We start from the raw sequence: 23113 nt of genomic DNA on the forward strand, positions 1-23113 counted from the left end.
TTTTTTTTTTTTTAGCCTAAAACCAGACACTTGGGTCTCTCCTCGGCTCTCCCGGCTCACCTCTGCCTCAGTGTCCCCACCCACCCACTAGGCGGGAGAAAGAGGCGTCTTCATTCCTTTTTGCCTCTCCCTCTGTGGGGCGGGCCTCTTGGGGGTCAACCCAGCTCCCCCAAAACAAGGAGGGGAGTGACGGGGGCGGACTGGGGAGGATTCCCGCCGTCTGGGAAGAGTAAAAGGGTCGCCTGTCCGGCTCCACCGCCGGCACCTGCTACCAAGAAGCCTCTGGCTGAGGTACAGCCCCCGGCCCCCGCCCGGGTCCGCCCGCCACGAGAGCACTGGCCCTTTAAGAGCGGCGGTAGTGCATCGCGGGGAGGAGGGCCGGGAGCGCTCGGGGCTGCGCGGAATTCGCCGGGAACGTCTGGCGCCGGCTCTCTGGCTCGCTCACTCGCTCCGACCGGCTCCCTGCGCCTCATCCCTGGGCTGCGCGGGGACCCGGGCCCGGTTGGGCGCGGGGCGAGCAGGATCCACGGGCGGGAGGCGCGCGCTCTGGGCAGCGCCTGGCCCCGGACATGGACAGAAGGAGCTGGGCGCGCAGGGGGCGCCGCGGGACCGGGCGGCCGGAGCGCTGAGCCAGACAAAGGCTCAGGAGTTGCGCTTTCTCTCGAGAGCCGGGCCCCGGGCGCCGAGGCTGCAGGACCCCGCGGCGGGCGGCTCCGGCCCGCCCTCTCCCCCGTGGGCAGGCTCCTCACGCTCGGCCCTGCCCGGCCCGCTTTTCCTCGGGCGTGGGAATTTGCCGAGGAGACCTAAGCGGCTCCGCGGTGGCCGGGACCGGGAGGTCTGCCTCACGCCCGCCGGGCGGGGAGCCAGGGAGCGTCGCAAGTTTCCGAGCCGCGTGCGGGGACCCGGCGAGCGGGCGAGCCGCGCGTGCAGCAGCGCCCCGGGCCAGGCCGGTCGCCGGAAGCATGGGCAGCGACCGGAGCGCGCCCGGACGGCCGGGCTGGGCGGGCAGTCTCCTTAGCGGCCGGGAGGCGGCTGCTCGGCCGCGACTGCTGCCGCTGCTGCTGGTGCTTCTGGGCTGCCTGGGCCGCGGCGCAGCGGCGGAGGACTCAGAAGTCAATGCCGAGGTAAGGAGCCTCGCCCAGTGCCTTTGCCACGGGTTGGAGGACTTGGGGCTGGGGAAGTTGGGGTGGGAAGGAAGCCACGCCTGCAGCCTGAAGCGTGGAGAGGAAGGGCGCAGAGATGAACCCCAATCCTGGAGTTGGGGGCGGGGAAGAAAGGGGACCCGGGCAAGCTGCCCTTCCCCAGCTGGCCCTTGGCGGTGCACCTCTTCCCAAACCCTGGCGGGCGTAGGGCTTGCACCCACTCTCTACCCCTACAGCCCCGCCCTGGGCACTGATCCTTCCCGGCCCGCGTCCCGGGAGCCGCTTCTGCCGCCCCCAGCCCTTTGCTCCTCTCCTTCCCTCCCTACCGGACTCCTGATTCCTCGAGAGCTCTGCGGACGCACGGTGACGTTCTTTGCGAATGGGAAGGGGGCTGCTGTGGGGGGGGGGTGGGGATCTTGGGCACAGCAGGCAGCGCTCCCGCCTAGACAGACTCTAGTTTGGGTGACACTGAGCCTCGCGCGGCGGGCTGGGATAGGGAGAGGGGGTGCGAACCTCCGAGGCAGCCCATTCGGGTTGAGCGGGCGCTTTGGCGACTTTCTCAGACTCTTGCGCGCAAGCCGCGCCACGGCCAGATGGCATCTAAGAGGGAGACCCGGTCTCACCCGGCGCTTCCTCCACCAGCGCCCCTACACCAAGGCCCCGGGCCCAAGAGGGTGGACCCCGAACATTTTTTCACCAGGAGCCCGGCAGACGTCCCTACCGGGGCCCATCTCTGGAGCGGTCCCGTGGGTGATTAGGCGCCGCCTCCTGGCGCAGAGCTGCGTCCAGCCAGCGCCCCCGGCTCCATGGGGTCGCCGAGCGCCGTCCTCAGGATTAGGGACAGTGAGGACACTAGCTCTGTTGACCCAGAGCAAAAGCGTAGACGTTCTTTCCCGACTTCTAAGATCCTGCTCCCCGCCCAGGAGAAGGGGAGAGGTTTGGCATGGTGGGGAGACACCCCCTCAGCGCATCCCCGGTAGGCTCGGGCCTCGGTGCCCTTGCGCCGGCCTGGAGCCTCCTGCCGCTCGGGCTGCTGCTCTGAGTGCCGTTTCTATTTGCAGCCAGGCCGGTGCTCCCTCCCAGCTCTCAGCGGCTTCCCCACCTCCCCGGCTGCCTGGGAGATTTTTCCGATGGAAGCCTGCCCTTCCCCGCCCTACTTTAATAAAAGCACTGAGGAAGGGCAGGGAATTCCTCCCAGCTCAAGTTACACCTCCCAGCCAGTTCCCCACCTGCTCTGCCCTCCCTCTTCGGCCCGGCCAGGGAAAGCTACAGGGAGTCAGGCCCTGGCAGGAGGCAGAGTGGGACCCCAGGCCATGCCCAGTCCAGCTCCACTACCCCACCCCCGATTCACACAGGCAGGCAGGCAGGCAGGGGCTTACTGGGGACTCCTGCTGGTGGGGATTTCCCCTCAGCCTGCATCCAGGTACTGGGCAGAGAGTGCTGTATGGGCCCACCTGCCACTCTCTGGAGTTGAATACCAAAGAATTGCAAGTCATAGACCCACCCCCCGAGGAGTTTATAATCTATACTTAGAAACAGCATCTCCATACAGAAAGCAATTGCAGACCAAACTGGAATTTGGTACCCAGGCATTGTGATTTGGCATTTAGATGGCCAGGAGCTGGGGCGCTGGGACCTGTGGTCTGGGGGCCTTCGTTCTCTCTTTCCTTTGCTTCTGCTTCTCCATCACCCCCTCCTCTCCCAGCTGCGGGAGCACCCATAGCCCAGGGCCTGCACTGGCACCACAGACCATGGCTCTATGCCTGTGTGGCACTGACTAGGGATTCTGTGACTGACCTGCAGCCCCTCCCCTCGGGAGAAACTTGGGTTGGGCTATTGCAGGAAGAAACTCTGGAGAGTACAGGGCACCATTGAATGCTGGAAGCCAAGGTAGATGCAGGACTAGAGACCAGGTGGGCTATCCCAGATCCTAGAGTTGGCTTTGGAGTACAGGCTGTTCCATGGAATCCCATCAAGTCTGGCCGGATCTGGGCCCAAAGAGTCAAATGGCTTCAGCAGCCAGCCCATTTGCCCGGAGGCTGTGAAAAATGTCCCCAGGTCCATGCTAACCAAGAACCAGCATCAGAGATTCCTGGGCCTGGCTGCACCCTGTGTCCAGAGCCTCCGTCCCCCTTGGAGAAGGGCTTTGGTCCTTGACCACAGCTCCAGACCTCCAGCCAGGTCATGGTTGGGACTGTCTCTGAGCAGCTTAGAAACTGAGGCAAGGCCAGCCCCCCTCTCTCTCTCTCTCCCTCCCAGGGCAGAAACCAGAGGCATCTCATCAGACTAAGGAATCAGACGTGTGCTAGGAGCCAGTAGACACCCGGCAACCTGCCAGGCCTCAGTCTGGAGAAGGCTGTCTTCCTTGGGGAAGCCACTGCTGAGCTACTCTGCCCTGTCCCACTCCCTCCCTTGGCTGTCAGGTCCCAGTCTCGAGCCATTCTGGCCCACAGAGACCCAGACCCTGCCTGACTGAGGTGCCAGCTGTAGCTCCTGGCCTCTCTGACCTGAGAGTCCAGGCCCTCCTTCAGATTTCTGTCTTGCTCTTTCTGGCTATAGTGCATACTCCACTTAAGTGCCTTTGATTTTTCACGAGAGAAGCTTTGGCTCTCCCCACCTCCCCCTCCCCCCCCAGACACACCTCTAGGCCCTCAGCCCACCCACCCCTCTGCATGGAGGTGACTCAGGCCGCTAGAGTTCAAAGGTGTGGTGCCACTGCCACTAAAACATGGACACACCCACCTCCTTGCCCCCTACCTGGCAGCTTAGCAGGAGAGCAAAAAAAGGGGTAGGAGGGCTTCCCTGGTGGCGCAGTGGTTGAGAGTCCGCCTGCCGATGCAGGGGACACGGGTTCGTGCCCCAGTCCGGGAAGATCCCACATGCCGCGGAGCGGCTGGGCCCGTGAGCCATGGCCGCTGAGCCTGTGCATCCAGAGCCTGTGCTCCGCAACGGGAGAGGTCACAACAGTGAGAGGCGCGTGTACTGGAAAAAAAAAAGGGGGGGGGGGTAGGAGTCAGCTCGAATTCTTCTTTTGACCTTCAGGTCTAACTGTTGAGCCGCAGCCCCAGGCTTCCTGTGTTGCAGTCTCTGTCCACACCTCCAGGCTGGCCCCTGGGGCCCCACTGTGTGCTTCTTCCTAGCTGTGGAACAGAAGCAGCAGGGCCCCCATGCCCACCCTCGAGGAGAAGGGGTTAATGTGAGGGCTTGTCTTTGGGAACCTACAGAAGCTGAATCTTCTCGCCTTCTTTCTCCCTCTCTGCTTTTTAATCTGTTCTCCTCTTATCACTAACAAGCTACTGCTCTCCATACTTTATGTCAAAACCCAGAGAGTACTGGGCTGACTGGTGCTGCCAGGCACTCGGGATCCGACTGGGCTGTGCCCTCCATGCCCAGCCCTTTGCCAGGGCCCTGTGTTAGGTCTGCCCTGGGGTCCAGTCAGTCAGCTTCCTCCCTGCAGAGAACAGCCCAGTGTGTGCTCCATGTGTGCACATCACCTGGCCTGCCCATTCTGACCCCTGGACTCAGATGCCTTCCTTTGCCTCAGCCCAAGGAGGGTGGAGAGGAAGCAACCTAGAAACACACCCACACCCCCCTTAGAAGACTTCCTGCAAATCCCTCCAAATACTACCCATGTTCTGTGATGCCAATTCAGAATAGCAACGCTGCCCAGCAAGGAAAATCCTCTCCCTGCCAAGCACTTGGTTCTGGTCACCCCTCCATGCCCGCTTTGTTGCTTGGTCCAGATGTCCCCTGCCATCGACGCCTCTGCCCAGCTGGAAGTTTGACTTCTGCCTGAGGCCAGCTTGCGGTGGTCATAGTGGTGGCCACTGCTTCCCACCTCCAATTAAAGTTGGTGCTGTAGGCCTTTGGGAGGTGATTAGGTCATGAGGGCAGAGCCCTCGTGAGTGGGATTGGTGCTCTTATAAGAACTGCCCTGAGAGGGCTTCCCTGGTGGCGCAGTGGTTGAGAATCCGCCTGCCAATGCAGGGGACACAGGTTCGAGCCCTGGTCCAGGAGGATCCCATGTGCTGCGGAGCAACTAGGCCTGTGGGCCACAACTACTGAGCCTGCACTCTAGATCCCGCGAGCCACAACTACTGACTCCGCGTGCCACAACTACTGGAGCCCGTGCTCTGCAGTGTGTGGGGGCTGCCGCGGTGAGATGCCAGCACACCGCAACAAAGAGGGGCCCCTGCTCACGGCAACTAGGGAGAGCCTGCGTGCAATAATGTGGAACCCAAGGCAACCAAAAATAAATAAATAATTTTTTTTAAAAAAAGATAATTAAAACTGCCTGAGAAAGCTCCCTTGCCCCTTCCACCATGTGGGGGCACAGAAAAGTTAGCAGCCAGGAAGAGAGCCCTCACCAAACCAGACTGTGTTGTCTCTCTGATCTTGAACTTCTTACCTCCAGAACTGTGAGAAATAAATATTGTTATGAGCCACCCAGCTCACGGTATTTTCATTATAGCAGCCAGGGTGGACTAAGGCAGTTGGCATCTTCAATATCGTCCCAACATTTATGTAGTTCACACAGCTGTCCACTTGGGCAGGGGTCAAGCCCCATGGCCAGCTCTGCCCTGGGCGTGGAGATGTGTTCTGTGAGTCAGCAGAAGCAGAGAGGGCTTGTGGGCTCTCTGCTTAGATCCTTCTCTAGCTCAAAGAGGGCCCAGGGAGGAGTCCACAGATGAACGTGAGGACCTGGGATCCTGCAGGTGGCTGAACACTCCAGGCCTGAGGCACACAGTAGGTGCCTTCTGACTGGACAAGCCCCCGCAGAGTTAGAGCTCATATGAGGCTGTTCCCCAGAAGAACAGTGGTTCTGGGGATGCCTGAGCCCTTTAGGGGAGGTAGTACAGATTTTGCAGCCCTGGGCAGGAACAGCAGAGATGTATGAGATGGTCCTGGATCAGAGAGACAAAGAGAGATGCCTCTTAACCAGATCCCATTTCCCTTGTGGGAATAGCAGGAAATGAGCAAGAAGACCCAACTCAACCTCCAGTATCTGGACAGACAGATGGGGACCTGAGTCCCAGCCATCAGCCAGCCCTCAAAGATGCCCCACAGCCACGGAGCCTGGAGGTCAGGGTCTGGAACTGCTCTCTAGGATTCGCCCTTAGCCCTGGACACCACCTGGTCCTTCTCCCAGAAGCAGCTGCCCCCCCACCCCCCCGAGGGGTGGGAGCCCAGCTTTGCATCCACCACACATGGGCCTGGCGCTTGGTACATAGGAAGCGCTTACAAAATGGTGACAAAATACAGTGATCTTGAGAAGCACATGGCATTTGCTGTTGTGGGCAAGTCATTGACCCCCATCTGAGCCTCAGTTTCTCATTTGTCTACAAAATGAGACTAGTAATAATATCTACTGGATGGAGTTATTGGGGAAATTCAGTGCGTTTATGTGTAAAATGCCAAATGCTATGTAGGGTGTCCCTCACGTGGGGCCCATGGAGGATCAAGTGTTTTTTTTGAGCACCTTCAACATACTTGGTGCTATCCTGGGCAGGGCCTAGGGGTGTTTTGTAAGCATTTCACATTTAATCCTGTATTAACTGTAAGTTTAGGTGCAGTCACGACCCCATTGTACAGAAGAGGAAGCTGAGACCTTGATGTGAGAGACATTACCCCTGATTCCCCAACCTGGGTGGTGGCAGAGGAGCCTGAGCTCCCAGCCCCCAGGCTGGGTTAAAGGCTACAGGTCAGAGCCCAGGGTGTCATCCTTTGGAAGTGCCGCCAGGCAGGAGCCTGCTGGGCCTGAGCCAGGTGGGAAGGAGGGTGTGGAGGTGGAGCCAGGGCCCGCCCTCAAGCACGTGAGCCTGGAGCCCTACCCCTGCCTGTCCTGCCACCCAGGCTCTGCCTGGAAGGCAGCCCCATGTAAGAGACAACACCTACAGGGGGTTTCCAGGTGAGGCCCCAGGCCTGGCCCTGGGCCAGCCCGAAACCACTAGCAAAGAGGGCCCTTTTCCCCACCCCTGCCTGCCCACTGGCCGAAGGACCCGGCTGCTTTTCCCTCCGGGTTAAGGAGTGCGGGGCAGGCTGGGAGGCCACAGGGTAAAGAAGTGGCATCCACTTCCTGCTTCCCTGGCTGGACGTCCCCCACCCCGCCTGCTCTCCCCACCACCCAGAGCCCCTTCCCCAGCTGCAACTTTCCCATCTTGGGGGGTGGGTTAGATTTGAGCCCCAAATGAGCAAGTGTGTTCTTCCAGAACTGCTTAAATATGGACTATGCTGCCTCTAAAGGGAGTAAATGATCCACTAGGGACAGGGTGGTCTGGCTTGGCGCCCCCTTTCTTCCCCGGCCTCAGACTAGTTATGTCGTCTGCGGGCACAGTGAGGACCTCAGGACACCATGAAAGGTCTGCGTCCATCGCTGGCGGGCCTGACAAGACGCCTTTTGTGCCTGTCTGGGCAGCCCCGCTAGGGTCTGCTTGGCCTGCAGAGAGCCATGGGTGAGTGAAGCAAAGCAGAGCCAGGAGAGATTTTCCTTATCGCACAGGGTCTGATAAGGCCTGTGCGAGCAGTGGGAGGCTGCTTGGTTTGTCTGAGTCCTGAGGAGCTGGATGCGGAGGCAGCAGCACGCTCACCCTGCCCCCACTGCTGCTTAATGCACAGTATTGATCGGGTAGCTCCTTCCCAGACACGCCTGCCCGCCCGGTGGGGAGGGCCTGCCTCGGCGCAGTCTCAGCAGTCCTGGGGGGCAGCCCTGCTGACGTGGCCCAGCGCCCAGACCCAGCCGGGAGATGTGGAGTGTGGGGAGGGCTGGGCACCGTTCCCGAGAAGGGGCCAGAGCCCAGTGTCCCCTGCCTCAGGCCCAGAGGAGCTGCTGCTGCTTCACAAACAGCCTGGTCCAATAGCATTGCTTATGGACTCCGGTTCTAGCCATAGACCAGCTGTGTGACCCTGGGTGGGCCCCTCACCCTCTCTGAAACTTGCTGTCTGTGTAATGGGGATGGGGTACTTGTGAGCATTGAATGGGGTGACGAGAGTGGACAGTCTGGCCTCCAGCAGATTCTCAGCCCCTGGCTGCTGCATTTATGGCCTCTCCTAGGGGCCAGGGGGCCAGGAATTCCCCCTCAGACTCTTGATGGCTCTACACCTCTTTGCCTGTGGCCAACCACTCTTGAAGCCTCTACACACACTTATGGGATGGGGTCTGGAGCTTGAGAAAGAAATGGCTGAAAGAACCAGGGTGGGTGGGGTCTCCTGCAGCAGCCTCCCTCCCTGGGCTGCAGGCAGGAGGGGGCCTCGTGGCCCAGAGCTCTCTCTGCAGAACCCTTACCTGCCTCCCACTGGACAGTGGTCCTCATGGAGGAGGGCCCACCACTCTGCTGCTTACTGACTTCCCTGAGCCTCAGCTTCCCCAGCTGAGCAACAAAGCTTCACTGCTTGGCTCACCCCACCTGTGAGACTCGAGGTGAGGAAAAGGAGACACCTTATGGAAGGGACAGTCTTTGCTGGTAGGAGCAGCAGGGGCTTGAGCACAGCCCCTCCGCGACTTTGAGACCAGGGGTCAGTCATGACCTTGGGAATTGCTTCCCGCTTTTGTCCCAGGGCCGCAGAGCCCCTCAGGGCAGCACCTGCCATGCACCTGTGCCCCCCATGGTCTCTCCCCTCCACCCCCAGGACTTGTCGAACTTAGCAAAGCAGTAAGGTGATGAGAAACTTCTGCTGGACGCTGGGGGAAGGAAAAGCCCCAGCCCCGCGGGCGGTGTAGACTGACTGGTGCATTGTCGGTCAGGCCGGCTTCGTCAGCTCCTTCACCTTGTCTTCCGGGGCCTCAGCTGCTCTGGGCCAAGGCTGTATTTCAGCTTAGCCCACTCATGTCACCAGTCCTCAGCCTCAGCTTTTTACCCAGCAGTGGCCGAGAGTCATTTGTCATCAGGAAACCTTGGCTGATACCGAGATGGAAGCTCCTGGCTTCCCTGGGACTCAGAGGGTGTTTATATGTGTGAAGGAGGGTCCACAGGCACCCTTGGGCCTTTCCCATCAGCCCCCTGAGCTGTGCCCAGTATTGAAGGGGCCCCTCTGCCCCATCCCCCGCTGGGCTCTGGAGCTCTTCACTGCAGACAGGCCCAGCTCCCTCCCCTCCCCAGGGCCCCAGCCTGAGCCTCCCCCGCCCTGCCCTCCTCCTGTCACTTGCCACACCGCTAATCAGCCCCTTGGTGGCCTGTGATTGCGCTCCCCGGGATATTTTTACCTTATGCAAATAGGTGATATAGAGGTGCCCTCATCTGTCAGCAGCAGCCCCAGTTCTCCCCCCACCTCCAGCTGGATTCCTTTCACTGTTAGAGCTGGCCGAGCATCACAGCCTCACCTTCTAGATCTTTCCAGGTTTCTTCAGGCAAACCATGTCCATTAAGGGTGGTGGACATCCCCCTTTACAGACACACAGGAGCCTCAGGAAAGGTTTCCATGCTTGGGAAGAATGGGGAGGGTGCCCGTAACACTGCCAGTGTCTGGTGGACCTGAAGGAAAGGGACCCTGGGTGAGGGGGGTCCATGGGGGATGCCACAGGGCGCTCCTGCCTCCCCCAGCTGCCCTGCCCCCACCCAAGGCTGCCTTGTCGGAGCCTGGATCCTTCAACCCTGTCGGCCGGCCGATGCAACAGGCTGCCACTCTAGAAACAGCCGGGCAGTGCCCCTGCGCCCACCAGCCTCTGTCATTAATACCATGTTGACTGAGCACTTTCTCCTGCCCAGCACAGTGCCAAGGGCTCCTGTGGACTTGCCCATTTCATCCTCACAGAAATCCATGAGATGAGGCAGGTCTTGATTCAACCCCCTTTTACGGACTGAGGCACAGCGAGCAAAGTGGCTGGGCCAGGATCTGTCCCCAGAGCCGTGGTCGTTTCTCAGCTCAGTGTCTGCCGCGTTGTCCTGCGAGGCCTCGAAGCTGTGGCTGGGCATGCTCAGGCTCTGGCAGTCTCCCCGCGCCACCCTCGTTGGCTCAGCCTCCGCTCCCTCCAGCGGCAGCCTGGGCGTTGCTGAGCCGGGCTGTGTGGGCAACCCATCCATACCAGGGGCCTGGACAGGTGCCAGGGCTGGGCTGGCGAGTGGCACTGAGGGAAGCCAGTACCTGAGGAGCTGGATGTGACCCTGGTGGCAGACAGATGTGCGCATGGCCCAGGCCAGCTGACACACGGCTGTCGGCCCAGAGCAACTACCGTGTCCAGCTGCCATCCTGCCCTGTGGGCCCTTGATGTGCAGCCCTCACCTTCCAGAGCATCTCAGAGAGCAAGCCTTTAGGTCCCCTCACTCTGGGGGTTCCCAGAGGCCAAAGATAGACAAGGAAGGGTTCAAAGGACATGCTTCCACGTAGCCAAGGCCCACAGCAGTCCCTGGCCTCTGCTCACCAGCCTCCCACAGTGGTCACCATGTTCTCGTGGCCTTGGGGGCACCAGGTGGGCAGGGCAGAGTTCCCTTCCTTAACACCACTCAGCTTGGCTCACTGGGGATCCCGTCTACTGGTTTTGACTGCAGTGGTCCTGTCTGCTCACAGACTTGCCAGCGTGAATTCCTCACTCTGCGGGTGCTCTGGGTCTCCCCAAGGAGATCATAAACCCCTGGAGGTCAGGACACTTCAGCCGCCTCCTCCACGGCCTCCAGCTGGCATGGCACCTGGCACAGAGAGGGTGCTCAGAAACACTTGGCAGGATGGCTGGCTGGGTGGGTGGGCACACAGACAGACAGATGGGTAGATGGATGAGAAGACTTGCCCAGCAAGTCTTGAAGGGGACGGGCACCCCCATTGTGTCCCAGCTGCTTTTCCCAGGTCCATCTCTCACCCCACGCTGTGACAACCTCATGGCTCCCATTTTGCACACGAGGACACTCAGGCCTGGAGAGAACAGAGTTTGTGGCAGAGCAGAGACTGGACTTCAGGCCTCCTGGGCCTGGGTGGGCTGCCTGAACCCACCTGCTTTCCCTCCGGAAGGTTCAGGGTCTGTTGGGGAGCAGCACCGAGGGGCTGGTTTTCCTACTTGGTGAGAACTCAAGAGGTTCTGAACCCTGTAGGGTCCCCAGTGGTCTGCCTGGAATGGTAGAAGGCCCCACCCTGGAGGGGCCAGCACAGTAATAAGGACGGCGACTGTGGACTGTCCTCAGAGACACAGCTTCTGTCCTAATGGGGGAAGGCAAATAATAAACACCTAAGTGAAACATACAGTGTGTCAGATGCTGACAAGTGCAGGGAAGCAGGAGAGGGGGTACAGGGTACGGCGGATGGGTGTCTTTTTTACACTTGTCAGAGAACACTCCTCCAATAATGTGATGAAGCAGAGACCTAAAGAAAATGAGGGCATGAGCCATGCAGATTTCTGTGGGGAGAACAGTCCAGGCAGCAGGAACAGCAAGTGCAAAGGCCCTGAGGCCTCACAGGTAGCTTCTGTGAGAATTGGCTTTTCCTCTGAGATGGGAAGTCTTTGGAGAGTTCTAGACAGAAGACTGACCAGACCTGACTTGTAAAGGCCTTTTGTTCCGGCTGTTGTGTGAGAACAGACCGTAGGAAGTGGAAGCACGGAGAGCGTACAGAAGCTTGCATGGTCACCTGGAGGGAGGTGGTGACGGGAGGTGATGGTGGTGGAGGTGAGAGGTGGTGGGGTGCAGGCCATGCATGTTTGGAGGTAGCGGTGCCAGAACCTGCTGACCAGGTCATGGCCTCTCCTTTGCAGAACTGGCTGCGGCTCTATGGCTACCTGCCCCAGCCCAGCCGCCACATGTCCACCATGCGCTCCGCCCAGATCCTGGCCTCGGCCCTCGCCGAGATGCAGCGCTTCTACGGGATCCCCATCACGGGTGTGCTGGACGAAGAGACCAAGGCGTGAGTCCCTCGGTCGGGCCATTCCCAGACCCCACTGGCACCTGCCCTCCTTCTGGCCTGCTCTGATGAAGGCTTGGCATGTGGAGTTTCCAGAAAAGAGTGGCCTAGATAAGAGATGGCATATGGCTTGATCCTCCATGCTAGCTCTGATTGGTTGGGAGTGGCTGCCTGCTGCCTAGTGTTGAAAAAGCTCCTGAGGCCAAAGCCCAGCTCAGCAGCAAGGAGCATAGGATTGATTAGTGATGTCTGCCACAGGCATGGGAACAGGGAGGTACAGCACACATGCACACATGTGGTTGCCTAGCTAGGCCTTGCTCTGAATCTGGCAGAGGTGATGTGACCCAAAGCCACATCCTTGATGAGCACGCACAGAGCATAAGGTATCAGGGATAAGAAGCCTCAGGATAACTCTCCTCCCATTCCTGGGTGATACTGCTGAAAAGGGGCTTACTTTTGCAGAGCCACTTCTGGGCACCCAGTCTTCCAGTACAAGATCACTGTACCGTTTTCCTGATGAGGAGCTCGAAGCTGAGTCTCTCACCCCCTCCTCACGCATATAAGGGGCAGCTGGAAGCCATTGGGGGGAGGGTGGGAGACGGTGGACTGCCTGGAAGAGGCAGAGCCCAGCAGGCAGGCGTGTTGAGGGGAGGCTCTGTGCACCCAGGTGGATGAAGCGGCCCCGCTGTGGAGTGCCAGACCAGTTCGGGGTACGCGTGAAAGCCAATCTGCGGCGGCGGAAGCGCTACGCCCTCACCGGGAGGAAGTGGAGCAACCACCACCTGACCTTCAGGTAGGGACCCTGGCTGCCTAGAGTGGTGTCCCCCCAGGGCACCTTCCAGAAGCAGCTGGCCCCTCTCTGCCTGGGCTGAGGCCTCAGGCTTCCCAGTGGGCTCCTCTAGAAGGCTTCCTTTCCCAGCAGCCCACTGCAGGGTGTCTGGCCTAGCCATGCAGTCCTGCCAATCCCACTCCCGTGCTGATTAGATCAGTCACCCCACTCACCCACCCACCCCAGGCAGTCTCCCTCCAGAGAAGGGCAGGACCTTTGAACTGCTTCTGCTCTGTCCTCCTTCCCTCCATCCCCTGACCCTCCAGCAACGTAGGGCTGGCCTCACCTGCCCAGATGGGCTCCTGCACCAGTGTAAACTGGGGGCTTCAGGCATCTAAAGGGTAAGGGAGGACTGGGGTGCCTGAATCCAGGCAGATGCAAGCAGGCAAGCAGCAAGTCACCTGCACAGAACCTGGTTCAAGCATCCTCCTCCTTTCCACTGAGTCCTTTGGCAAGAAACCCCCCTGAGCCTTGAGCTCTGTGGCAGTTCCCAAGGGTTCCCCCTTCCTGTTCCAATCCAACCATGACCCCACCCGCAGCTCCATCTCCTGAGGAAGAGCAGCCCACAAGGTCACATAGACCCAGGTAACCAGAGTGAATTCATGATCCATGAGTTGATTCATGATCTCTGATGGAGATCTGTCCAGCACATGGACTCTTAATCTGCTTTATGTGGGAGATAACAGGCTTCATCATGCTTTGTGTGTGCGTGTGTGTGTGTGTGTGTGTGTGTGTGATGCTTGTTAATGCTTAACATTTACATGTTTTCAGAATGAAATTATGTAAGAAAGAAAAAATCAGAATATGTACCCTTTATAGGCATCACAGTTTTGTCTGGGTCAAGTGTGAGGCAGAGTTGCCTTTAGTCTGTACTCTTCAAGGCAACGGAAATCTAGAAGGACAGATACTTATTATTAGGGGCTGGTATATTTGTTTAATATTTATCTGCAATAATGATAGAATTGTTTTTAGGAGAATATGGATAGTAGGGTAAAATATGAAGAAGGAGCTCTTTTAGAATTACACATAGATTTAACCTACTAAATTGCAGAACATTGGTAGTAGAGAAGCAGCATGGCATGTTGGAAAGAGGTATGTTCTGGAAGCCAGCAGTCCTGAGTTTGAACAGCCTTCATCATGCTTTTATCATGTGCAAGCTCATATGTGCACATGTTCTACCTGAGTTAAGTCATTTAATCCTCCCAGGCACTCCATGATGAAAGCGCTGCCCTCCTTTTCCCATTTTACAGATGATGAAACTAAAATTCAGAGAGACTAAGTCACTTGCCCAAGGTCACACAGAAAATGTTAGAGCCGAGCCTTGAACTCAGGTCACCCTGACCCTGGAGCCCAACATTCAGAACGTCTTGGCCTGTGTTTCCCAAACCGCACCCATTTGCATCTCACTTTCTAGGTCTTTCTCTTGGCTATGTATCTCCTATACTTTTAATTACTTAATATTTTTCTTTCTTAAAATAAGTTTATTTAGCACAATGCAACCTTATTCAGTGATATCCTAATGAATTCCTTGGCTTCACATTAGTTCTTTTTTTTTTTTTTCAAATTCACGTCAAAGTAAACTAACAGTTGATATTGATGAGCATTGTCCATGAACCAGCTCAGATCTTATGCCCTTTCCTTCAGACCATGTGTCCCCGCCCCCAACCCAATGAGTGCTAGCAGTAGACAGCAGCCCCAGGCCCTGTGTTCAACTCACACATCTCTCTGCCCACCTGCAGCATCCAGAACTACACGGAGAAGCTGGGCTGGTACCACTCACTGGAGGCGGTGCGTCGGGCCTTCCGCGTGTGGGAGCAGGCCACGCCCCTGGTCTTCCAGGAGGTACCCTATGAGGACATCCGGCTGCGGCGGCAGAAGGAGGCCGACATCATGGTACTCTTTGCCTCTGGCTTCCACGGCGACAGCTCACCGTTTGACGGCACAGGTGGCTTTCTGGCCCATGCCTATTTCCCTGGCCCTGGTCTGGGCGGGGACACCCATTTCGATGCAGATGAGCCCTGGACCTTCTCCAGCACTGACCTGCATGGTGAGAACAGCTGGTCAGGGTGACAACAGGGGAGGCGAGCTGGAGCCTCAGGGCTCAGAGGAGAGAGCATCCCCCCATGTGATGTCCTCGGGAGCAGTGACGCTTGGTCTCAGTCTCCTGCCCATCATCTCCAAGGGCGGGTGGTAGGGAAGGGAAGGGATCATTGTACCCATTTTCCAGATGGGGAAGCTAGAGGCCCAGAAGTCAGAGCAGTTTAGCTTCTTCTAAGAGTAAAGCATGTCCAGGCTCTCTGGCCTCCTTAGCCCACCCCATTCCTGTCTGGGGTGTCCAGGACCTGGGCCAGGTCAGAGCTGACTATGCTGCCTGCCCCCACTACAGGGAACAGCCTCTTCCTGGTAGCAGTGCATGAGCTGGGCCATGCACTGGGGCTGGAGCACTCAAGCAACCCCAGCGCCATCATGGCACCATTCTACCAGTGGATGGACATTGACAACTTCCAGCTGCCCGAGGACGACCTCCGGGGCATCCAGCAGCTGTACGGTGAGCAGGCGGCACGGGTGTGGCCGTGGTCTCTGCACGCTGCTCTCAACTCCCAGCCCTATGAGGTGTAGGTACTACTGCTACCCCCATTTTGTAGACGAGGAAACTGAGGCCCAGAGAGGATTAGCGGTTGTCCACATCATTCAGTGAGTAAATGGTGGTGCTAGAAATCAAACCCGGGGCTGGCCGACTCCGGGAGCTGGCCCTCCCTCAAGGCCCTCACCCAGAGCTTTCATGATGGCCAGGGCCCCTCACTGCCCCCCTTTCCTCCTCAGCCTGAGTGATATTCTTGTTAGACCGAGGGTGTCCCTGGGCTCCCAGGACCCCATTCCTCCCACTGTCACTCCCAGCCTGTGCCTGTCCCAGGCTCTCCACTGAGTGTTGCTGGTTTATCACTTCCCAGTGCCTTTGAGGCAGGTGGCATCCCTGCCGCCCACTGCCACCAGGCCCCACCTGGTGGGGAGAAGGCCTCCAGTGGGGAGGTGTCCTGGGGGCCAGTTCGGTGGGTCAGGGCCACGCTCAGTGCCCACCCTGAGCCCTCACTGTGTTCCTGGCCACCTTGGAACCAAGTTCTTCCCTCTGCTTGTGTCCACTGCTTCCTGGAGCCTCCACTGGAGCAGGCTAGCATCCTGAGGGGAACATCACCGAGGGGGGGAGGAGCCAGCGGCAGCCTCAGCGGCGCAGTGACCCAAGCCCAGTGTGGGGAGGTCAAGGAAGGAGCTTTGTGGAGGAGGACGGAGCTCCTCCCAGGGCTGATGGCCGCGCGGGGTAGGGGTCTGCTGTGGCCAGATATGGCCTTCCGCCTGGGTGGGCTGCCCAAGGAGCACAGGTCTCTCCCCAGGCTGGGGACCCCAGGCTTCCAGGGTTCTAAGTAGGAGACCCTGGCATCCTGGCTGAGTTCCAGGGCTACCCCCTCACTTGCCCCTGCCTCCCTCCGCAGGCACCCCAGATGGCCAGCCACAGCCTACCCGGCCTCTTCCCACTGTGACTCCCCGGCGGCCAGGCCGGCCAGACCACCGGCCCCCCAGACCCCCTCAGCTACCTCCCCCAGGCGGGAAGCCAGAGCAGCCCCCAAAGCCAGGCCCCCCACCCCAGCCTCGAGCCACGGAGCGGCCCGACCAGTATGGCCCCAACATCTGCGACGGGGACTTTGACACGGTGGCCGTGCTGCGTGGGGAGATGTTCGTGTTCAAGGTCTGGCCCTGCCTGTGCCTCCCCAGCCCCTTGGCCCAGGCTCAGAGCAGAGAGCACCCTCCCACTTCTCCCCCAGACCCTTGCCCCGCCTCCACCCCCGCTTCACTGAGCAGCCCCTGGGGAGCCATCAGACCCTAGACCAAGAAGAAACCAGCCCGAGGGACAAGAGGATTGCCCGGGATCGTACAACAAGCCTAGGAGTCCACCCCCCACCCGGGCTCTCTCCCTGGTGCCGCCCTGGCTTCCTAAGCCACCTCCTCCTGGACCCTCCCTGACCAGGGAAGGGGTGGGTCGAGGGGGGCCTCCCCCCAGGCCAAGGCAGCAAGCCTGCCATGCTCGCTCACGCCCATGCCCTCCCCAGGGCCGCTGGTTCTGGCGGGTCCGGCACAACCGGGTCCTGGACAACTACCCCATGCCCATCGGGCACTTCTGGCGTGGTCTGCCCAGTGACATCAGTGCTGCCTACGAGCGCCAGGATGGGCGTTTTGTCTTTTTCAAAGGTGAGCTGGGGCAGGTAGGAGGGAGGGGACTGGGCGGCCTTCCTGCCCTTACCTCCGGCCTGACCTCTGACCCAGCCGGGACTGAGGGAGGAGGAGAGGGAAGGACCTTGCACATCTCGTCTTGTTGCCCCCTGTGGGGTCCTTCTGGCAGCAAGGCAGGGGTTGGGGACGTGGAGAGAGACCAGAGGACTGGGTGGCAGAGGCTGCTCTGATTGGAAGCAAGTGTCCATCTTATGCAGCACAGGGGCTCCACTCCATCGCCCTCCTTCCTTGCATCCTGTGCCCCTTCCTTGCCCTTTCCTCATAAGAATGGGTCCCCGAGCCCACTCTGGGGCAGGATTCCTGAGTCTGTCCGTGGAGACAATGGAGCTCCCTCCCCTCAACCCTCCCTCTGGGCCCTGCCTTCCTGGGGAGGGCCTCAAGGGCAGCAACCCTGATGGATTAGCTGTGTCCCCAGCCCCACTGGCCCGAGCCTCAACCAGGACAGGGCTGGGTCCACACTAAAAGTAAGGAGGCCTGGGCCATGCACTGGGGTGCCCCAGGGATGCAGGCCCCAAACCCAGAGGCCAGGCAGGGCTCCCCCACTTTCCTCTCTCTGTACAAGAACTGTGTGGGGGGTGGATGTTCAAGTGGGAATGGAGGCCCAAATACAGTGCGACTGTGTGTGGTGTGTGTACAGGTGTGACCCGGCAATGTGTATGTGTGTAAATGGGTGTGTCGCAGGTGTCCATGAGTGTCCACTGTGTGTGATGCGAGGATGAGTTGTGCTGTATGTTGTCATGGGTGTGTAGGTGCCAGTACCTGTCCTGTGTATGACGATGTCTGTGTGTGTGTGTGTGTGGTGAGTGTGGTAATGGATATGAACAGATTTGGGAGCCCAGAATATCCCTCCCAGTGCCCCCTTCCTGCACACCCCCCACCGGCCCCAGGCCTGTCTTCACCACCACCCCCACCCCTCCCACAGGTGGCCGCTACTGGCTCTTCCGAGAAGCGAACCTGGAGCCTGGCTACCCACAGCCACTGACCAGCTACGGCCTGGGTATCCCCTATGACCGCATTGACACAGCCATCTGGTGGGAGCCCACAGGTCACACCTTCTTCTTCCAAGAGGACAGGTGAGCACCCCTCCTCGAGAGGGAAAAGGCACGCACTGGGCTCCCACCCTCAGGCCTGCCCAGAAAGAATCCATGGCCCATGCGGACCGGGCTCCAGGCCCCAGCTGGCCCGCAGCCCGGTGCTTTTGGTCACAGGTATTGGCGTTTCAATGAGGACACGCAGCGTGGAGACCCTGGCTATCCCAAGCCCATCAGCGTGTGGCAGGGGATCCCCACCTCCCCTAAAGGGGCCTTCCTGAGCAACGATGCAGGTACCAGCGCCAGCCCCCTCCCAGTCTACCCAGCACTCACCCTCCCCCCTCCTCCATACACAGAGAACAGGGCTTGCCTGAAGTCACCAGCATCGAGATGGCATGCATGGGGGACACAGCTGTGCCAGGCTACCATTTATCCCATTTACAGAGGCCAAAGAGAGCTTGCGTAAAGGGCCCCAAATCCCGCAGTGAGGAACTTACGGAGTCAAGAGTCCAGCCAGAACTGCCTGTGTCCAGAGCTGCTGCTCAGAGCTGCCCCGATCCCCACAGAGCCTTGAGCCTGGTGGGGGTGGGCGGTGAGCTTGGCTCAGAGCGACGGGAGCAGGAGTCCTCCCGGGGTGCCCCCTTACCCGCTTGGCAGGGAAGCATGATCTCTGTCATTATAACTGAGCAACAGGGAGCTGTGGCTTTTATTTCTCCAGCTGGGTCTCTGGTGAGTTTAAGAAAACCCATCAGCCCTGGTTCTCAGCCTCTGGGTTCTCGGCTTCAGGGGAGACCCGGCTGGCTTTGCTAATGCTCGGGTGGGTCACACAGCTGCCGTGCGTGTCACACGGCTTCCATGCATGATGGTTTCACTCTGCAGCTGCTCTAACTTCCTTGTGCTGAGTATAGACGCACCTGGTGGTTCAAACCTGGCCCTTCCTGGAGTTAAAGGGATGTGGGTGGAGTGCCCAAGACCAGAGATCTGGTCCGAAGCAGCATCAGTCCCCTCTCCAGGTCTGATGCAGGCTGACTGTGTGGCCTTGAGCAAGACACTGGCCTCTCTGGTGCAGGGAGAAGCCAGGCCTGGGTCCCCTGACTGTAGCCCACAACCCAGCAGGCTACCGGGCCCTTCTGTGCTCTGCCCTAGTCAATGTCAGCCCAGCCGGGAAGCACAGGATTCTAGTCATGCCCCTGACCTAAACCCTGTTCTTCTCTGAGCATGGTCTGGCTCCTGTATGTTGGTAAGGGACAGATTTGAAGATGCCCAGGGAAGCAAGTGAGAAGGATGGTGTTAGAAAGCTGGGGCCCCTTCAGCTCACCCTGGTCTTCTTCGAGGTCTCTGGCCGGTGGGTGGGCCCCGGCCTGACACCCCTCCGGTCCACTTGCCCTCGCAGCCTACACCTACTTCTACAAGGGCACCAAATACTGGAAGTTTGACAACGAGCGCCTGCGAATGGAGCCCGGCTACCCCAAGTCCATCCTGCGGGACTTCATGGGCTGCCAAGAGCACGTGGAGCCGGGGCCCCGATGGCCTGACGTGGCCCGTCCGCCCTTCAACCCTGATGGGGGTGCAGACCCCGGAGCGGGCGGTGACAGTGAGGAAGGCAACGAGAGCCACGAGGCGGGCCCTGGCGGCAACGAGGGGGACTTCGGGGAGGGGACAGACGAGGACGGGGGCAGCCGCGTGCTGGTGCAGATGGAGGAGGTCACTGGGACGGTGAGCGTGGTGATGGTGCTGGTGCCCCCGATGCTGCTGCTGCTCTGCATCCTGGGCCTCACCTACGCGCTGGTGCAGATGCAGCGCAAGGGCGCGCCCCGCATGCTCCTCTACTGCAAGCGCTCCCTGCAGGAGTGGGTCTGACCCTCCGCACCAGCCCCTCCTGCTCCTCACGGTGCTAAGGGGACAGGGGCCAGGCCGGCCGCGCCTGTGGTTCTGACAGCTCCTGGGGCCTTTCATCCAGAGCCTTCGGTGGTTCCCTCAGCCCCTGGGTGGGGGCCCCTCCAGGCCCTCTAACATGCCTGCCAGGCCTGCCCCCTTGTTTATTTATGCCCAGGTTTTTTTTTTTTTTTTTTTTGCACACTAATTGAGCATTTCTTCCTACTTTCCTGACCAGGGCGGTCCCTCAGGGCAGGGGGTTAGAGTTTTCTAAATGTAGTTCTGCACCAGACAGGGAATTAGGCTCCCACCCACTCTGGCTTAGCCAGAGGAGCAAAGGGTCAGAAGGCCCGGCTGGAAGAGTGGCCAAAGGACTGTTAGGCTGTGCTTCAGCCTGAGCACCAGGGCCAGAACCGAGGGCTCTGCTGGCTTTGGAGCTTGGTGGGGCCTAACTGGTCTCCAGCCCTCTGAGTCTCTGTGGTCTTAGAAAGAGCATTCACCCTGTGGCAGCCCCAGGCCATAGTGGGCAGAGGGGGAGGTGGCCTGCTGATCGAGAGAGTCCTGTTCAGGTCTGGTTCCTTCCCACCCACCTCCGACAACTCTAGCAGCCTGGTTCCCTGTGCCTAAGAACCTACCCTGCCCCTGGCCAGCACAGGGCCAACAGCCCCCAGCTCCCCTGTACCCCTTGAGCCCCCACCTGCCCTGGGCCTGCCTTACCAAGGACCAAAGGGGGTCTGCCGAGGCCCCTTCCCTAAGGGTAGCACCAGCCTCGGCCCCAGGCTGGGTCTCCACCCCCGCCCACTTTCTCCTCTCTGAGTCGTGACCCAACTGGGCTCTTTCCATGAGCCTTCCCCCTCCCTCTCTCACCCACACCACCATCCTCAGAGGCCTCAGAACCCCAGCAGCCTCAGGCTCAGCTGCCAGTGTCCTGGCTGTTCCGGGGAGAGAGGGGCAGATGGGTGCCCAGGCTGGCACAGTGGGTGTCCACAGATGCGTGCCCACCAGCCTGGGGGTGTTCCTCCCTGCCAGCTCCCTGTCCCCCAGGGGCACTGGTAGGGAGAGGCCAGCAGCTCATCCCCTCACACAGGCTGTGGGACAGGGCTGTGGAGCCCCCAGAAGAGCCCACTAGTGGTAACCTGGAAATCCTCCCTATCCTGGGCTCAGCCCTGAGCGTGGAGATGATTCCTCCCTCTTTTCCTTCCCAAAGTAAGCAGGAGGCAAGGCTGCTGTGGGAAATGGTACTGTACAGCCGGCTCTGTCCCCTCTGCTTCCCTGCAGCCCTGAGCAAGCAGGTCTGCCGCCCAGAATCCCTGAGGCCCCTGCAGGGAGGGGCTCCTCATGGGCTGGCCCCAGTGCGGGTCCAGCAGCTTCCTCCCCCCTCCATCCTCAGAACCACCGGTGAGCCAGCCAAGGCGGGTGGGGAGGGAGGGGGTCAGTGTCCACCCCCATACGTTTCTTTCTGTAAATAATCTGCACTGATTAAATTGTACGGCCGGCGGTGAGTGTGCCTCCTTTGTAAGAGGCCTTGGGCTGGAGCTTAGAGCTGGAGGGGCTGCAGGTGACTAGGGTGGGGAGGGCGTGGTCCAGGCTGGGATTAGGGGACTTGCCCCCCACCACGCCAAAGAGACCTCGTTCCTAGTTCTGCAGGGGCTCCTTCCTGATGGCCCTGGAAGGGGCAGAGCTCTGGGGAAGAGTGGGAGGCGGCTGCCCTCAATAGACCAGAGGAGGGTGAGGCAGGGGACCAGGGATGGCCCTGCTGGGGTCGGGCAGAGAAGGGGTGGGGAACTTACTGGCCATTCCTTCATGGTGAGAAAGGGCACCCAGCTTCCCGCACACCCTGCACATCTAGGAAGGGCGGGATAACCAGTCCAGGTCCCCCAGCCTTCCCACCCATCCGGACTGGTTCTAGGCAGCCTGAAGACCCAGCTTGGACGGGAAGAGATGAGAAACGATGCCACTGTGGATTCCAGAAGTTCCCCTCGTCCACATGCTCTGCCCAGAAGGTGAGGGGCCACCAGGATCTGCCCTCTTCGAAGAAGCAGAAAACCTCGCCCCGGGCAGGGGGCAGACGATGCCGAGGAGTGTGGGAGACAGGCGTCGCTGCCCTCGGGTCTGAGCTTGGCTGGTGAGCCTTGTACTCCACATCTGAGCTCTGGGCCCAGCCTGTTGGGCACCGGCCTGCGCACCCAGGACCGCGATGCTCAGCCACGGCGCAGGCCAGGCCCCCAGAGCTCCTTGGGTAGGGTCCTCTAGCCTGCTCCAGGCCCACCCTCCCCCGCAGCTGCGTGTCCCCTGCATCCCACCCTTTCCTCTCTTTGTGTTGAAAACTGGCTGAGGAGAGTAGGAAACGCTGGCCCTCGGAAGCCCCAGAGGCCGCTCAGGCTCAGCTAGGAAACCGCCTGTGTGCTTCCCCCAGCCCAGGGGACTTGGTGGGCGGTACCGGGGGTGCGGGGGGCGGGTGGACGCTGCCTCGTCAGCCTTCCTGTGGCAGCAGCAGCGGGACCCCCACCATGTCTGCCTCCTGCCTGAAGCCAGAAGCCCAGAGGTCACCAGGCAGGAGGAGGGCAGTGTGGGGCACAGGAACGAGAGAGGATGAAAGGCCTTCTCGCCAAGCTCTTCCGCAGCCGGAGGGGAGACTTAGCAGAGACCTCACCTCCTCAGGAAACCGCCTGAGGAGCCTTCCAGCCCCAGCTCCCGGCTAGAAGCTCAAACAAACCCGGCAGCTCAAGGAACAGCCCATCTCGGGAGCCCAGTTTATCCTTGCTCAGGGGCCCAGGTGTGTGGAAGTCTCTGAGGCACGAAAGGTGGGGGAGCACCTGGGCCCTCTCTCCAGCCCCAGACAGCCTGGCAGCCCCAGTGACCCCCTCCTCCCCAGGATTAAACAGAAGCCCACATCTTTAACATGGCTTGGTTTTTAAAATCAAGCTGTAACCTAAGCTCACCTTGGGCCCCTCCCAGCCCCCCATTCCCTCAGCATCTTTTGTTTCTTTATATTTTGCTAATTCCCAAGCAAAACAAGCAAGACATTACAGATAAACAAAAAGAAGAAAAAGATAAGTTGCCATTACTCCCCCAGCCAGTGCGGACAGCTTGGTGTATTTGCTTCTAGCCTCTTTTCCTCTGCTTTTGCACAG

At 59.7% G+C, this 23113-nt stretch overlaps 2 protein-coding genes across 4 annotated transcripts in view; one reads left to right on the plus strand and one right to left on the minus strand.

Annotated features, from left to right (window-relative positions):
- CNGB1 (cyclic nucleotide gated channel subunit beta 1) overlaps positions 1 to 23113 on the minus strand; it is a 175385-nt gene that overhangs the window by 117104 nt on the left and 35168 nt on the right. The window lies entirely within an intron of this gene.
- MMP15 (matrix metallopeptidase 15) lies at positions 162 to 21481 on the plus strand. Of its 3 annotated transcripts, XM_067019680.1 has the most exons (11): positions 1086 to 1124; positions 1379 to 1505; positions 11815 to 11963; positions 12628 to 12753; positions 14529 to 14836; positions 15176 to 15337; positions 16278 to 16531; positions 16893 to 17031; positions 17996 to 18146; positions 18282 to 18397; positions 19498 to 21481. In XM_067019680.1, exons 1-11 carry the CDS (start codon positions 1117 to 1119, stop codon positions 19962 to 19964), a joined length of 2007 nt encoding a protein of 668 aa, XP_066875781.1. In that variant the 5' UTR covers positions 1086 to 1116; the 3' UTR covers positions 19965 to 21481. The 3 variants fall into 3 exon arrangements, with proteins under 3 accessions (XP_066875782.1, XP_058901395.1, XP_066875781.1); XM_067019681.1 differs by lacking the exons at positions 1086 to 1124; positions 1379 to 1505 and adding an exon at positions 162 to 291; XM_059045412.2 differs by lacking the exon at positions 1379 to 1505 and having other exon boundaries at positions 381 to 1124.

The sequence above is a fragment of the Kogia breviceps genome, chromosome 18, assembly GCF_026419965.1.
Source record: "Kogia breviceps isolate mKogBre1 chromosome 18, mKogBre1 haplotype 1, whole genome shotgun sequence".
NCBI lineage: Eukaryota > Metazoa > Chordata > Mammalia > Artiodactyla > Physeteridae > Kogia > Kogia breviceps.